Below are 16547 nucleotides of genomic sequence, written 5' to 3' on the forward strand. Positions count from 1 at the left end.
AACATATTTGACCACAGAACTGTTTTCTTTGTGGGGAAGACCTCTTTTTAAAATTGATTTATTTACCAGACAACAACAACAGAGATTTATTATCTTATAATTCTGCAGGTCAGAAATCTAAAATGGATAGGCAGGGCTGCAGTCCTTCTGGAGCCTCTAGGGGAGAATCTGTTTTCTTGCCTTTTCCAGCTTCTAGAGGGGGAATGTTGTTATTAGGTACCAGTACCGTCAATTTGATTCTGACTCATTGCGATCATGTGACAAGGTAGATCTGCCCCATAGGGTTTTCTAGGCTGTAATCTTTAAGGGAGCAGATCACCAGGCCTTTCTCCTGTGGAGCTGCTGGGTGAGTTCGAACCACCAACCTTTCGGTTAGCAACTGAACACTTAACCATTGTACCACCAGGGCTCCTAAGAGAGGGGGATACCCAACCAAACCCGATCCCATCGAGTCAATTTCAACTCACAGCAACACTATAAGACAGAGTACAACTGCCCCTTAGGGTTTCCAAGGCTGTAAATCCTTATGGGAGCAGACTGCTGCGTCTTTCTCCCAAGGAGTGACTGCGGAGGTTCAAAGCACCAACCTTTTGGTTAGCAGCCAAGGGCTTAACCACTGAGCCACAGGGCTTAGAGAGGGGGAATATAGGCCCCTTAATATCCATGTGAAACTTACAAGACACACATTGGGAAATCCTGCATTGGGAGGAGAAGCATGCATGTTAGAGCCAGCCAGACCTGGGTTCAGATCCCAGCCCTGATACTTTCTAGCTCTATGACCTTGGGCTAGTTTCTTGATCTTTCTGAGCCTCAGTTTCCTTCATCTTTAAAGTGGGGATAACAAAACCTATACCATAGGGTTGTTGTGAGGATTAAACGAGACAATAGACATGGAACACTTGCAGCAGTGCCTGGCGCACAGTAGGTTGTTAAACGCTGAAAGTTCCCCATCTTCCTCACATTTTGTCCCTGGGTACCTGGAGGGTTTGCTGCAGTTTGGAAGTGAACTGCCCTTTTTTCTGGAGCTGGGGCCTATATCTTTCCGGAGCCTAGCAGGTTTGTCACCCTGGGGGAAGCGGACACCACCTCCTGTTTCCTTCTCCGGGAGCTGTGGGCTTGCCCACATCAGCTCTCCTGTCATCCCTCAGCCACCTCACCCTGATGCATGACACCTCCCACACCCCAAGCTGTCCTCCTTCCTCCTCCTGTGCCTGAAATAGATTGCACCCAAATTAGTCCTCCTTGGTGACACGCTGTTTGCAGCAGTGTCTTAACCAGGCCATGACATACACTAGGTGCTTCCATCTTGGGTTATTTTGAGTCCAGGTGGCTCAACCAGAGGCCTCGGCTGGGGGGTGGGGGGATGGGCAGGCCAAGAGTCTCCATATTTTGCTGGAGTGGCGAGGAGTAAATGGTATAATGGAGGAGAAACCGTAGCCCAGTTCTTGGTGTGTAGTGATGCTGGATGGAAAAAAAGACTTGTCCCTTCTCTTTGTTTTTTGGGGGCCATGGTTTCGTGACTGACCCTTAAGACCTCTCAGCAGTTCAGGTGCAACCTGGGTTGCTATGATGTTGTCTACTTTGGGGGTGGGGTGGGGGGTATCTGAGTAAGCAAACTTGTTGCTCTGAAGATGGGAAGGTGTAGAAATAAGGAACCTTCCAAAGGCTTGGAGGCAAGTGAATGGAATTCCTTCCTGCCTGTGTATAAAGAGGTTAAAATGCAGACCCCATGTACACAGTGGCAGCCCCCCTCTCCACCCTCCATGCCCGAGGGTCCAGTAAGAATGCAGAGACCCAGGACAAATGCTCCAGCACAGGCAACAGCGAGAAACACCAGTCAACCAACCAAGGGGCAGAGCTTGGCCCGAGCCCAAGCGAATCCCCTGCCCGTTTGCTCCGTGAGAGAGAAGAGGAAGAAATATCTATTGGTGGCTCAGCCATGCTATGGGATGGGGCCAAGGAGCTGAACCTAGGCCCAGGTCCCACTGCCTCAAGGGAATTTGAGAGGCAAGGACTGGAGCCATCGTCAGGGACCCAGATGCCAGCTTCAGCCCAGGTCCTGACCCCAGGCCTTCTCCCCAAAGCTGAGGCCAGGGTTGCGCTTAGGAGAGGGCACGCTGGGTGGGATGCTGCTTCTTGGTGGCCAAATTTGCAGCCAAAATCATGTCCCTCTTCTGGGCTCCACTGGGGGTCAAGGGCCCAACGGGAGCCAGCGCCATTTTGGAAGTCGCAAGTGGGCGCAATGTTGATTCCCCAGACATAGCTCCTCTCTTAAGCGCCTGCCCCATGTGAGAGGATGACTGTCCCAGAGCTGCCCATGCACTTCCGAGATCTGTGCAGTCCAGAAGAGGGAAAGGAAAACCCAGAGTTAGGGTGGGGAGAGAGATGCCCATCCAACAAAGACCGAGAGCTTGACATCGGAGACATACCATTGACTAGGCCGGCATTGGCACTATCTGCAGCATTTGAACCTGCCGCACCGTCTGCTGCTGCAGGGGGATGGGAGGGATGGAAAATGCAGTGTGTCACAATGGAGGAAAGGAACAATGCAGAACAGTAACAATAATAAGGTCATGAACCAACTGGCAAGGAAATAATATGACTATAGTGCTAAAAAAAATTTCCACTGGAAATCAAGAAACACAAAGTTGGGGAGTGGAATGGTCCCATTGAGATGCCACAGAGGTTGGGGGGAAACTCAGGCGTGGAAGGTGTTTGAAATAAAACATGGAGGATGACCAACGAGGTTAGGTGGGATGGCACTGCTTAGTGCTGCAGATCTGGACTGAGGATCCCTGTTGGCCCAGCCAGTTGCATGGGTTCCCCTTCAGAGAGGGCTAATATGAGGAAAGGGGTCTGATGCCCACTGAGACCAGAGGGGCCAATGGCCAGGAGTCATCTAAAAACATCCAACAACCAATGCAGTGTGAACGCCAACCCTTCAGGGTTGACCACCATCAACGTGTACTGGGGTGTTCCCACAGAACACCAGCCTGCAGATGTGCCAATGGCAAAGACTTAACAGGTCTCATGCTCTCGACTTAGGCCTGTCGTGAGCCCATCGCCATCTCCACCTTTCCTAACCAGTACTCAAAAAAGGTTGTCTTGGAAACCTCCATACAAGGTGCCTTGCTATTTAAAAGGTGACATGAAGCATATTAATTTTTGTACATGAGACAGAAAAGGTAGTAGTGAGGTTCCTTAATTTAGAAATTAAAATTTATATGATATAGCCAAATTCGCCCCTGTTACTCTTTCTTGTGGTGGGGAAGAAAAGGGGTCTGTAGGAGAGAGAGGAGCAGACAGTGCTGGGTGAGACACACTGTTGGGTGAGGTGGACATGCTGTATGGTTGTGGGTAGCCGACAGGCTGTGTCGGGTGGTGGTGAGGGGAGAAAGGGCTGCAGGGCTGTGTGGAGTGATTGAGGCATTTTATGCAGAATGCAGTGCTGAGACGGCAGGTGGCAGTGGGGGTGCCATTTGGCACTAGCTGGCAGGAGAAGCATTGTAAGGCCGCATCTGCTGAGTGGGGCGATGGCATCCCTCAAGGGCACAGAGCGGGGTTTGGCAGGGCAGAGCCTCCCTCAATCACGAAGCCTTCTTCAGCTGTGTGCTGGGGATCTATGGACAAGGCCCCACGATTAAAGGCTGCTGCTAGTTCTAAGAGCCCCATCTACCCTGAGGGGGTCTTACTGTACCTGGTAGCTGAAGGCCATCCCCCTTCTTCACACCTGTGTGATGATTTTTGAAACATGTTAATGAAGGAGAAGCGCACGCAGCCTCATCTGAGCACACATGAACACACACATGCACTCACACACACCTGCACACCTGGGGCACCCTGAAATGGGAACACGCAGGTGGCTGGCTCTAGGCAATGTCCCTGGTGGAGGTGATGAGATGGGGGGCAGGGGTCCCATCCTGTCTACACTGATTATGGTGGCTCAAGATGCTAGACTTCCCTGTCTTCTTCTGCCACATCTGCTCTGCATCCCATCCCTTCTCTCTACGCAAGGCTGAGTCTTCTGTCCTCTCTTACCTCTCTGGGATACAGGTGTTACTCAGTGGGTGACCCTGAACCATGCTTCTGGGGCAGGAGAAACACGGGTCTGGTCTGAGGGGGTTCTGGGTGCATTTTCCCCTCACCCAGACCCCAGTGAGACCGAGGAAATGGGTATAGGCTGCTGTGCCTTGCCCAACGGCCTCTGCTCTGCCAAAATGCCTACACCCTGGGGCAGGGTCCAGTTGCCCTGGCTATAGCTTCTAAGGTCACTTGTAGAGACTGCCCTGATGCCCAGTGGGACTTTGGGGCAGGACTGCGAGCTCAGTTTCAACCTCAGCACTCCCTTTGCTCTTTCCAGCCTTATGATTTCCCAGATCATAGCTCAGCTCCCACATTCACAGTGGTGGGGCAGGCATCATCTTAGGGCGATCATATTGGAAAGTGGATTTTGTCCTTGGCTCTGTGCCTGAGGGGTATCTGAGAGCCAGAGGTAGCAGGGCTGCCCCTAAAACTCAGGGAGGAGCCACCTGCCCTCATTTTCCTTCCTTTGAACTCCAGAAGTTCTGGGTGCTGGGAATCCTCTTCTGGAGCTTGGGGAAGGAGACAAGACAAAAGCCTGGAAATGGGAAAGGGAGGCTTTCCCTGAGACTGAGTGTGGATTCCAGGTAAGGAACTGGCTGTGCTGGGGCCTAGGTCTGGGTTTTTGGATTTGAGCTTGAACTGATAGGATTTGGGCTTCTTGTGTCTTCTGAGCACCCCTCCCTTTCTTCAAGAGGCACATTTAGCCTGGGCTGCCAGCCTAATATGCTGAGGGGAGCTCAGTGAATAAAGAATCTTGTTTTCAAGGGGTAGCAGGGATCAGAGCTTGGGCAAGGTGGCTGCTTCAGGGATATGAGAGAAGGAACTCAGTGAAAGATTTGGAGCCACGTTTGGCCACCTTCCCAGAGTCTTCTCTGTCCATGTCTGGGAGAAGTCTGTGCTGGGTGGATTTTCCGTTCTGCTCAATGGAGTTAAAAACATTGGAAGAAATATGGCTGGGCAGGGAGTTCTACTCTACATAAGGGGTTATGATTGAGTCAGTTCACAATGGATTTTTCTAGAATTTAAGGATGGAGATTCAACAGAGCCCTCGGGTCCGGAGGGGAAGGAGGGGCCTCCATGACATGACTGGACAAGACAGAGACTGGGACAAGACCCTGGAGATGGAACAGACAGAGCCTGCCTGGCCTGAGCAGGGCCTTGAGGATGCAGGAGGCTGTTGCCAGCACAGGGCGTGGACATAAAAAGCACTCAATAATTATTTTTTTGAGTGAACGAATAAACAAAAAATGTGGCTTTAAAAGCTCCTTCCTAATAATATACGACCTGGCTGGGCTTACCTTTCTTGTCTTTCTTTTCTTCCTCTTCACCACCAGCCCCTAGCAAGGTAAAGATGATGCCAGTCTGAGAGTTCACACCCACAGCGGTCACCAACATCCGTCCTGAGCCCTCCATCACGTGGGTCCCTGGGAAGGAGATGAAAACCAAGTTACCATTGCATGGGCCAAAGCCACCTTCCCAAAGGAGTGGGAGGAACACAGTCTCAGCTCTTGGTTCTGCCTGCTGAGGTCTTGGAGGTTCAAACTGTGTATATGTGTGGGGTCCTTTTAAGATGATTTCACCTTGGTAAATTTCTGTGATGGGCCTGGGGCTCAAACACTGCCATACTTCAGTTCTCAGGCCCCTGAGAGAGCTTGAGGCCCACCAGACCTACTACCTTGTCCTGTAGAGTAACTTCTCCCTCTGCCCCTCTTGTCCCCTCCTCCCCCTGCCTTACAGGTCCAGCAGAGGCTACTCTCTCTTTTCCTTATCGATACCATCTAGAACCAGACCTCATTCTGCAACAGCAAAGAATGCCATTTAAGCCCTAGAGAGGACTGTTCAGCAAAAAGTCCATGCCTATCTCCCCAAAATCAGTGAAAAGAATTCAGGGGTCTGGGAATTTGGGTGAGACGAAATCACATCTTTATTTTAATAATAAACCTCAAACTGAAATTTAGCATTTCCTCCCATTACACACGTAGGCAACAAACCATAGGAGTGTTAGTGGTGTCCAGGATGCCATTATCATCAGAAATCACAGATTTTTCATATTATTTTACAGCTGTTACAGGTCTTGCTCATGCTCATCCCTACTTTGTAATTAAGGTGGTTATTTAATCTACAGCTAGATCTTGCTAAAAAAAGAAGCACATACACCACTATACCCCACACTTATTTTTTTTTTAGTATTGTGTTAACTCTTTTAGTATGATTGATTTTACTTTATACATTTCAAAAGTTTATTTCAAGTAGGGATCTGTAAAGGATGCCAGACTTCTCCAAGGGTCCATGGTGCAAGAAATGTTAAGAACCCTTTTCCTGGAATTTTCCATTTTTCAAACTGGGTTCCAAAGGGCCCTGGAATTCTTTCCAGGGTCTAGAGGAGAAACCATGGGAGGGAGGTGAGGGAGGCTTTTGGTCAGAGTGGCTCCACTTTTATTTGTTTTATCTTTTGGGTTGGGATTTTTGTGTCAGATTTTGTTTGACAAGAGTTTTTGTTGCTTAGCCTGCTCTACAGCAACCCCCTCAATTGTACAGACAGGAAAACTCAGCCCAGAGAGAGACTTGTCCAAGTTCATGTGGGGAGTTTGTGGCAAAGTGAGGATAAGATGCAATGAGCTTACTGAAGTTGCAGCCTCACTGGGGAAACAAAGGCAGCCACAGGGAGGACAATGGGGACCTTGCCAGGGAAGCAGACAGCAGTTCTGAGAGCAGGAGACCCAGCACACTTCACCCTTTATCCCCAGGCTGCAAATGGGTGGTGGTTCTGGGAGACACATCACCCTTGCATACTGCTTGCATTTAGGGCCATCTAACATTTTTCACCCAGGAACTCCCTGGGTGGAAGAAATAGTTGGCACACTCGGGTCCTAACTGAAAAGTTGGAGGCACCTTGGAAGAAAGGCCTGGTGATCTACTTCTGAGAAATCAGCCATGGAAATCCCTATGGAGCACAGTTCTACTCTGACACTCATGGGGTCACCATGAGCTGGGGTTGACTCACCCACCTTTTTTTTTTCCTTCTCTGCTAGGATCTGAGTAATATCTAGTTCTAGGAGGAGAAAAAGAGAGAGAGGGAGAGCGTTGGTGTTTTGCGGTATTCTAACCTCTTGGCCTCCAGGATCTCAGGATCTTAAAATGGTTTACAGACAGGCACACAGACACTCGGTAATGAGTTCCTTTAAGGCAGGTCAGTGTCACTCTATCCATTCATGGATGGGTAAGCCAAGTTTTGAAGGCCCACAGAGGGGGTGTGAAGCCCAGCAAGCTGTCACAAAACCAAGACTCTCAGATGGAGAGTGCTTTAGCTGGCTCCTTAGCAACTCTCAGGACTGAGGGGGCAGTGTCCTTTTGTCCCTGGACAGGAAATAGTGCGGGACACAGGATGAGCTCAGACATGGAATCCAGGCCAAGCCAAGTAGCCCAGGCCTGATGTCTCTTATCATAGGAAGACCCTGGAGACCACCTGTCTCCAAGAGGCACAAACTGGAGAACCAAGGCCCAATAATGAGACTTTGATGATTATAGGAGTCCCTGGTGGTGCAAATGGTTAAGCCCTTGGCTACTAATTGAAAGGCGGGCAGATCAAATTTACCCAGAGGCTCCTTGGAAGAAAGTCCTGGCAATCTACTTCCTAAAGATTACAGAAATTGAAAACCATATGGAATAGTTCTACTCTGACATGCATGGAGTCATCATGAATCTGAATCAATTTGAGAGCAATTGTTATTATTTTTTGGTGATTATAATAACTTGCTTACAAAATGCTTTCTTGTGCACTAGCTCAGGTTGTATGGAAGCTGAGTGAGGGGTTGTTAAACATCAGCATTAGACGGATGAGGAAACTGAGGTCCAGAGAAGCCACGTGGCAGGGCACTGTGGACTCTTTAAAGGAGGGGATGAATGTCCTTCACTGTAGAGACAGAGCACAGAAAGCAACAAGTCTCCAGAGCTGACTTTGATAGAACACCTGCTGTGTGCCAGGCATGGAGCTAGCCCTTCCCTTGCAATGTCCTCAGTCAGTCCTCACACAGGCTCTCAATTTACAGGGGAGCAAGCTGAGGCTCAGGGGGAGGGGAAGTGGCTTGCCCAGCCGGTGAGGGGCAGAGCCAGGACTTGAATGCTCCTCCATTTGTCTCTTTCCCACACCTCTTTTCTCCACAAGAAACAAGGCCCTAACACCCTGGTCCAAAAACGTTAAAAAAATCTCACTGGAAAATGAGGATGTTTGTCCTCCGTGTCTGCTTGGATGGAAAGAGAGAGTCTACTGCCCACCTCCCCAGGTGCAGAAGGGGATAGGAAAAGACACAAAGAAGCAATTTCTACCCAAGATAATCAGTTCCCCCCCACCAAAAAAAAAAAATCACCTTCTAATCTAATCACTCCCATCCCTGCAAGGAGCTGGCAGCTCGCTGGCTGGTCTCTGGGAGAAACCTGCTGGGAGGGCCCCCACCTAGCCTCAGTGATCCCCAGGGCACTCCCCCTGCCTCAGCATCAGCCTCCCAGGGTGGTCCTTCGTCCTTCTCTGTCCCAGCATTCCCCCAGCCTCCGCTCTGACCAGAGTTTTCCCAGCTCAGACTACTGGATGGCTCCCCGAGGGTCACATTCCTCAGTCCAGCCCCCTTGCCCTCTCCCTTGAAGCACATCCAGCTCCCTGCACGTTTGGGTCCAGGCCCTTTGCCCTTGCTCACACAGTTACCGCCACCTGAATGCCCTCTCCCCCGTCTCTCATCCTGACTCCTGCAGGGAACTTCATCTGACTCCCTGAACTGCCTTGTAGTGCCCTGAGATTCTCCTGAGGGGCTTCCAGCCCAGGCTCCCCACTAGACTGTGAGCCCCTGGAAGGTGAGTCTTCTCTGCCTCCCAGAGCAAAACCTGGCCTGTAGCTGGAGCTCTAGCACCTTTCCTTCTTCTTCCTCCTCTTTTGTGTTTTCATGGTGGGCACGTATTACATTTATAATGGAGAATCCCCACAGCCCCACAGACTCTCTCTATGGTTCTATAAAGGGTCACATTCATCTCAGCTTTGCCTCCTCTCTCCCCATGCCTCACTGAGCCATGGTCTCTCTCTCCCTACTGGGACCTCAAAGAGCTGGCTGTACTTCCCACCAGAAGAAAAACTGGATAGACTAGGCCACCCGCCTTGGCTGCTGCCTCCCTGTTCCAGGAGGCCCTTACACAGGGCACCGCTTAATGCTAGCGGATGAGGCGCTAATGATGGAGCAACAGGCATTAAAGTCAAAGGTTGGCTGACTCTCAAAGGAAAAATCACAGGGCCTTTGGGTAGAAAGAGGCAGCAGGAGAACCCTTTGGGGGTGGAGGCCCTGGCAGGGTCTTGCACCAGGACCTCACTGTCCATAGGCCCCTTGGGAGTCCCTCTGTAGCTTCTTGCCTCCTCTAAGCCTCCATCAGGGCCTTCAGAATACACAAACACTTGTAGAGGGCGGACAGAGAGATCCCTGAAGCCCCTCAGAATACACAAACATTTGGAGGGAGGGTAGATACAGAGAACCCTGGAGCCCCTCAGAATACACAAATATTGGGGGGTGGTGAATAGAGAGAGCCCCTGGGCTGGGGAAGAGGGGACCTGGGAACTAGTCTGATGTCTTCTGTGCCCTCTCTTCTCTGCACCTCAGTTTTGTCCTCTGCAAAATGGGGAGGGGGCTGGCTTAGCCGTTCCCTGTTAGCGATGGTGTCTGGAGACTCTGGGTCCCAGGGAAATGTGGGCCACCTCCTGGGCAGCTTCCATAAAGGCTCCATCTCGAGGAGAAGAGGGTTTGGATAGGCCCAAGTGAGGCTGATGCAGACAGACCTGATGTGGAGCCCCCTTCCTGGGCCACACTCATTCACTGATGGACAGCCAACTCTGTGCTGGGCTCCAGGGCCCTCAGGTGGCACACCTAGAGTCCCTGTCCTCAAGGAGCTCACAGTCTAGCCTGGTGGAGGAGAGCAGATGTGAACACAGATAAACACCAACCTGAGACAATAAGGACTCGATGGCTGGGGGGGAAGGGCACAGCCTGGGCAAAGGTGGGCATGCGGGACAGGGGATGGCATTGGATCAGGTGGGCTGGGGCTTGGGGTCACCAAGTGGGGTAAGAGAGAAGAGGCAGCCAGACTGCACAGCGGCAGATGGAGGGCTCCAAGGCTGGGTGCCCGCTCAGGGCTCTTGGAGGAGCGAGGAAGAGAACAAGCATTTACTGAGCGTTCACCTGTGCCAAGAGCTCTCCATCACAATCCTTGAGATAATGACACCACGCCCACGGTACAGCACAGGGAGGCTCTCTGCCATCAGCCAGAACCTGGGGAGTGCCCCCCACCTTGTGTCCTGTCCACCTTGCCATGGAAGCTGTGGCTGATTCTGGGGAATGGGTAGAGGCAGAGGCCTTGCAGAGCTGTCAGTCACCCCATGAGAGGAAAAGGGAACACAAATCCCGAGGACATGGGGTATTGCCAACAGAGCAATCTGGACCGTCCCCCCAGAGCCTCCATTCCTGCTGAGGGTAAGCTCCATGGCCTTTCACTGGCAGCAAGAGGGTGGGCAAGAACCTTCCAGACTGCAACTCAAAGCCCACCCCTGCCTGGGATGGCCCCAAATAGCAGGATTGGCTTCCTTGGGCCGGGCTGAGATATCAGCTGTCTCAGGGTCAAAGCCCTCGTGTGGTGGTGAGTGGCGTGTGCTGCATGCCCTGATGCAGAGCTGGAGGGGCCTGGTTTTACAAAAGGAGGCTTCTGAGCCCAGAGAGGGCAGAAAACAGAGTGGGGCTGCACAGCACGAGAGGTATAGGCAGGCCTCAAACCCAGGGTCCCTCACAGTCCTGGTGTTGGCCTCACAGGCCTCTCTCTGGACATTGAGAAGGAAGCAGTCACATCTTCTAAAAGGCCCTTTCAGGAGGGAGAGGTTGTGATCTGGAGAGCATCCCCTGCCTCCAGGTATGAGCACCAAACAAAGCCAACAAGGTCCCAGCCCAGACGCAGTTCTTCAAGGGCCTATTACCAAGGAGAGTTAACAGCAGTAGTGGTGCTCTAAGGTCAGAGGGCAGGTGCCGAGTGTCTCACACCCACAACCCCACCCCCTCACAACAACCCTGTGAGGTAGGTTTCGGCACAAGCTCCGCGGACCTCTCTGCCCACCCCTGGCCTCTCTGACAAGCAGGAACCCTGAGGCCCAGAGAGTTTGCGTGATGGCCCAGGGCATACAGGGTAAGCGGTGGAGCCGGGACTTGAACCCGTGCTCTATCCACTACATCCCGCTGCCTCTCGTGGAGAAGAGGCAGGGTAGTGTAATGGAGAGAGTGCGGGCCAGGCGGTAGGCTCAGGCCTTCCTGCAGTCAGGGTGGCGTCCTCAGCTCCCTGGAGGTGGCAGCAGTGGTGGCAGATCGGGCTTTCCATGCTTGGCCTTCTGCTCAGCTGGGTGGGCGGCAGGATGGGGGCAGAGTTCCAAGAGGGCCTGGTGATGTCCTGTGCGACCACAGGCTGTTAATGCTCTGGCTCAGAGAGGGCTGGGGACCTGTAGGGGCCGTGCCAGGCAGGAGGGGCTGGTGAGCCTACTGGAGCAAGGCCCCAGTGCTTGCGAAGATGCCCCCACTCCACTGCCCCAGCCTCTTCCACGGCGTCCATAATAAAATCCACACGGCCCTCGGAGCTGAGTGCACGCATGGGGGCTGCAGAAAGAGCCCCGGGCAGGGGGGCTGGAGGCCTGGGGTTTCACTCCAGCCCTGCCCCTGCTGCTCTGTGGGACTTAACATACTCGTTACTTCTGCTTGGGCCTCAGTCTCCCCAGCTGCAAAATGGGACAAGACCAGGGTTCTCTAGGGATCTGTGAGTCCCCTGAAATGCTGTTCAAAGTCCAAGTGTGGGCCGTTATTTCTCCTAAGGGGTTCATTGCTTTCCTGGGGCTCTCATAGGGGCTTCATGACCTGAGAGGGTTAACAAACCACTGACCTAAATCGCTGTCCTCTTCAAAAATGCTAATTTCATGAAAGACAAAAAAGGGTTGAGGAGTTGCTTCCTATTAAAGGAGAAGAAAGAGGCCAGACAACAGATCACAGCGCAGGGTCCTGGAAAGGCGGACACCATTGGGACCATTGGCAAGATCCGCATATGGAGAGTCTACCTTATCACAGTATGACAGTATTGTGTCAATGGAGTGTCTGGGTGGTGCAAAGAGTTAATGCGCTAACTTTGAAAGGTTGGACGTTTAAGTCTACCCAGAGAGGCTTTGGAAGAAAGGCCTGGTGATCTACTTCTGAAAGGTCACAGCCATTGAAAACCCTACAGAGCACAGTTCTACTCTGACACACACAGAGTTGCCATGGGTTGGAGTCAATTCGATGGCAACTGGTTATTGTATATTGTCTCAATGCTAAATTTCCTGAATTTGATGGCTGTGCTGTGGTCATGCAGGAGAATATCTTGTTCTTAGGAGACACTTGCTGATGTATGAAGAGGAAAAGGAGCACCGAGTTTGCATAAGGGAGAGAGGGAAAGAGGTCTTGACAGGCATGCACGTACGAGAGAAAGCAAATGGGGCAAAATGAACCAGAGCGAAGAGTATTCAGGTATTCTTTGTATTATTCTTGTGACTTTTCTGAACGTTTGAAATTATTTTCAAATACAAAGTTAAAAAGACAAACAAAAAAATAGAGGCTTACATCCAAGGTTGCATACTAGGAGCCTGCCCGTATGTTGCTTGACCCACACAGGCTTTTAAAGCAATGGACTTTCTTGCCCATGTTTGAACACTGGGAGGTTGTTCAAGAAAACCTGGATTTCTGAATCTTCTTGCAAAGTGAGAATCCCACCCACACCGGGCTGGCATTTCTGCAACAACAACGGAAGCAGCTGTGCACCTGGCTTGGTGCCCATGACTGTTTACATCCCTGCCTGGCCCCGGAGATGTGTGAATTTGTGATTTCTGAACATCCCTACTCTGCACAGTCTGGAGATACATCAAATACAGACCTGCGTCAGCCTGTCCTGGGGTCAAAGGACTTTATGATTTCTGTTGTGCCATGAGCACTCAATTCATCTGAGCCTTTCTGAAGGCTGGGCTGTCCCCATTTTTCAGATGGGAAGGCTGAGGAGCTGAGGAACAGAGAGATGTGCCCCTGGTCACAGCAGAAACTGGTGGAGGGCTGGAATCCACATGGCCCCTCACGCTCACACAGCTCACAGAGGACAGTCACATCTCTTCATGCATGTGGTCCCCACAACACCCAGAGGTATCTCAGATGAAAGGCCTGGTGATCAACTGAAAAATAAGCCACGGAAAACCCTATGGAGCCCATTCTACTCTGTACACATGGAGTCACCTTGTGTCGGAATCCACTAGATGGCGACTAACAGCTGTCCCGTTTGGGCCCTCCTGTCCTTGCTTGGCAACCCTGCTAGGCCCAGTGACTTCCCATCCATCTTTTACAGGGTCTCTCTGCACTGATGGCTGCCTCCTTGGCTTGTTCGTGACACCCAGGCCAGTGATTCTGAGCATTTTCTCACCCCAGGCTTGCTAGCTAACTAACCTCCTTTGCCTTCTCCAGACTGTCTGAAACGTTCATCACGAATCTACACAGGCTCGGCGCCTCCCCCTGACTTCCACAGATCCCGATGACCTGACCACATCTGCCAACCAATTCATCCCACAGCCATAGGTCTGTTACCATTTACTGAGCCTCATACGTCCCTAAGATTCATGAAGACATTTTAGGCCTTCAACTGTCTCTTGATCAGACCCCAGGGCCTTTGCACTTGCCGTTCCCTCTGCCTGAACACTCTTGCTTCTCATTGTTTGGGTTTCAGTTCAAATGCCATCTCCTCAGACAGGCCTTCTCTGATCAACTAAGATCCCTGTGCCCCTCACCAGGGTCTCCACCTCATGACAATGGCATATTGTCTTCATCTGACTTACCACTATCTGAAATTACCTTACATATTTGTTTCCATGCTCCTTTATTGTGTCTCTTTTATTAGATTCTAAGCTCCGGGAGTGCAGAGATCTTGCTTGTCCTGTTAAACGCTGGCACACACTAGTTGCTTAATAAATGTTGATTGAATAGTACCAGATAAATAAATGCCCCAGCCCTAATTCTTACTCCTTTCTGCCATCCTACCGTGTAGGCCCTTTGATCTTCTCCGTGTTTCCAGAACATTCCACATTTCCTCCGACCTCTGTGTCTTTGCACGTGGTTGTCTCTGAGAAAACTGCCCCTTTCCACATCTCTGTTCTGTGAGCTCCTACTCACCCTTTAAAACCTGGTTCAACACACCTCCTCTGGGTAGCCCTGCCCACTCCCCAGGGCTGACTTAGTTGCTCCCTTCTAGGCTTTCTCATGACACCCTCCTCTCTCCTCTCTGCTGGATTTAGCTATTTCCAGGTCTGCCCACACTCCTGACTAGGGGCTTCCCAGGGCAGGGGCTAGGTCTGAGTCATGGGAGGTCCCAGCGTCCAGCCTGGTGCTCAGCCCACAGCGGCAGCTCGTAGGATGTTTGCTGAGCATTGGTGGAAAGTAACTCATTTCTGGGTTCCCTGTGGGGAGGGTATCTCGCCTGGCTGGTATCTCACCCCCGCAGGGTCTGGCTACCACCACTCTGCAGCACCCAGAATGAGTTTTCAAAAATGTAAACACCACCAACTCACTTCAAGACCTTGCTTAAAACACTCAGAATAATTTCTAGATTCCTGACTGTGGCCCAAGAGATCCGACATCTAGCTCCTCCACCCTCTCTATCTTGCTCACAATCCTCCTGCCTCTGAGCCTTTGCCCTTGCTGTTCCCTCTGCCTGGTATGCTGTTCCCCTAATAGTCACAAGACCAGCTCCTTCTCATCCTCATACTTCGGCTCACATGTTGCCTCCCCTGAGAGGTCTTCCCTGACCTCTCCAGTCACCTGCAACGCACTACCCTGTTTTGTTTTCTTCAGACATCTATTACCCTCTGGAATTTTTGCATTCTCTCACTCTCTCCTTACTATACTGCAAGCTCCTCAGGGCTGGGGCCTCACCTGCCTTCTTTACTGTTACCTCCCCAGCACTTGGCCCAGTTCCCGGCACACAGTAGGTATCACCTGACTGATTCTTTCTCATCTCTGATGACAACAGGCTTCAACTTTTGACTTTTCCATAAACCAAGTCACTCGAATGTTGTTCCATGAGGGCAGCGGTTCTTTGTCGGTGTTTTCACCGTGGTATCCCCAGGGCCTAGAACAGTGCTGAGCACATGGTAAGCACATTTGTTGGGGAAAACAGAAGGAGTTCTCACTGGGACTGAGTTGGCCCAAGATCCCAGAGCCAAGGACCAAACTCTCCGGGTACGTCCAGCCTCAGGGAGGGGAAACACAGGAGGCCCCCTCCCTCGGCATGGGGGTGGCACTGGGAGTGAGCCCACCATTAGTTGGCTTCAGCTCACCTGACAGCAGCATGGGGTCCTTGTCCACAGACTTGCGCACCTGGTCAGACTCCCCGGTCAGGGAGCTTTCGTCAATCTTGAGGTCATTGCCCTGGATGAAGAGGCCGTCAGCAGGGAGGAGGTCGCCTGGTGGGAGTAAGGGCAGGGAGTCAGCACTGTCTAAGGTGGCTGGAAAGGCTAGAACTTTCCCTCAGAGGTGTGATTATGAGGGAAGGCTCACAGGTGGGGACCAGGCACTCAGAGTTCCCAGGGTGCAGGAACCAAGATGGTCCCTGACCCAGGCCAAATAGGCAGCTAGAGACTGGGGCCAAGGTGAATGGTACAAGGCCTGGAGGGCTGAGGTTGGGTCCAGTAACAATCCCAGCTCAAGCGGGCATGCGCTTTACAGTTTATAAAGTGCTTCTCATGGCCTGACTTGGATTTGGGGCTCAGTTTTCTCCGTATCGAGACTCTTGAATTTCAAGATCCATTCTCTAGTCTCCTCTGTGGTTTGGAGAAATTCTTATGGAAGGAGCCAGCCTGTCTCGGCTAGGTTGAGAAGGCATCAAGACAAGCACATTATCAGGAGAAACTAAGACCCATAGGGCTAAGTGAGGAGGGCCACTACAATCTCCCCTGACCCCACACCTTCTGCCTCTAATTACCCAGGATATATCTCCTCCAAACCTATGGTGCCAGTCGGCCTACTTTCTCTATGGCAGCATCACAGGCCTAGAATGTTCACTCATCCACTTCCGCCCCCTCTAACACTTTCTCTAGCCCAAACATCATCTGTCGACAGCCAAACAGGCATGAGAAGTGAACTTCATCTCATAAATCCATTCTGTGTACAGGTATCTCTCCCTTCTTGAAAGTTTGCTTTTATGAAAGATTTATATTAGTCCCTGTTTTTGCTAACTAAAAGAAATGCTAAGAGGATTTTGGCTTTTACGAAAAAAGGTAAAAACTGGAAATAGTGTTCAGGGTTTGTTTTGCAGCGAGCTGTTAAAGGGGCAGCACGCACCCCCAAACAGTGAGAGCAGCGCCGCCAAGCTCCTTCCCCAGGAACTACACTCAGCAT

General features: G+C 51.4%; 1 protein-coding gene across 6 annotated transcripts in view; it reads right to left on the minus strand.

Moving 5' to 3' along the window:
• The window catches only part of ATP2B2 (ATPase plasma membrane Ca2+ transporting 2), a 464478-nt gene that overhangs the window by 62489 nt on the left and 385442 nt on the right, over positions 1 to 16547 (minus strand). For 4 of the 6 annotated variants that reach the window (XM_049862310.1, XM_049862309.1, XM_049862312.1 and 1 more), the window contains exons 7-8: positions 15488 to 15613; positions 5382 to 5507 (exon numbers count right to left, since the gene is read on the minus strand). In XM_049862310.1, coding sequence (XP_049718267.1) covers positions 5382 to 5507; positions 15488 to 15613 — 252 coding nt within the window. Of the gene's footprint in view, positions 1 to 2429; positions 2490 to 3697; positions 3731 to 5381; positions 5508 to 15487; positions 15614 to 16547 lie in introns of all 6 variants that reach the window. The other 2 variants (XM_049862313.1, XM_049862308.1) reach the window with 1 other exon arrangement.

This window comes from Elephas maximus, chromosome 20 (genome assembly GCF_024166365.1).
Source record: "Elephas maximus indicus isolate mEleMax1 chromosome 20, mEleMax1 primary haplotype, whole genome shotgun sequence".
Lineage (NCBI taxonomy): Eukaryota > Metazoa > Chordata > Mammalia > Proboscidea > Elephantidae > Elephas > Elephas maximus.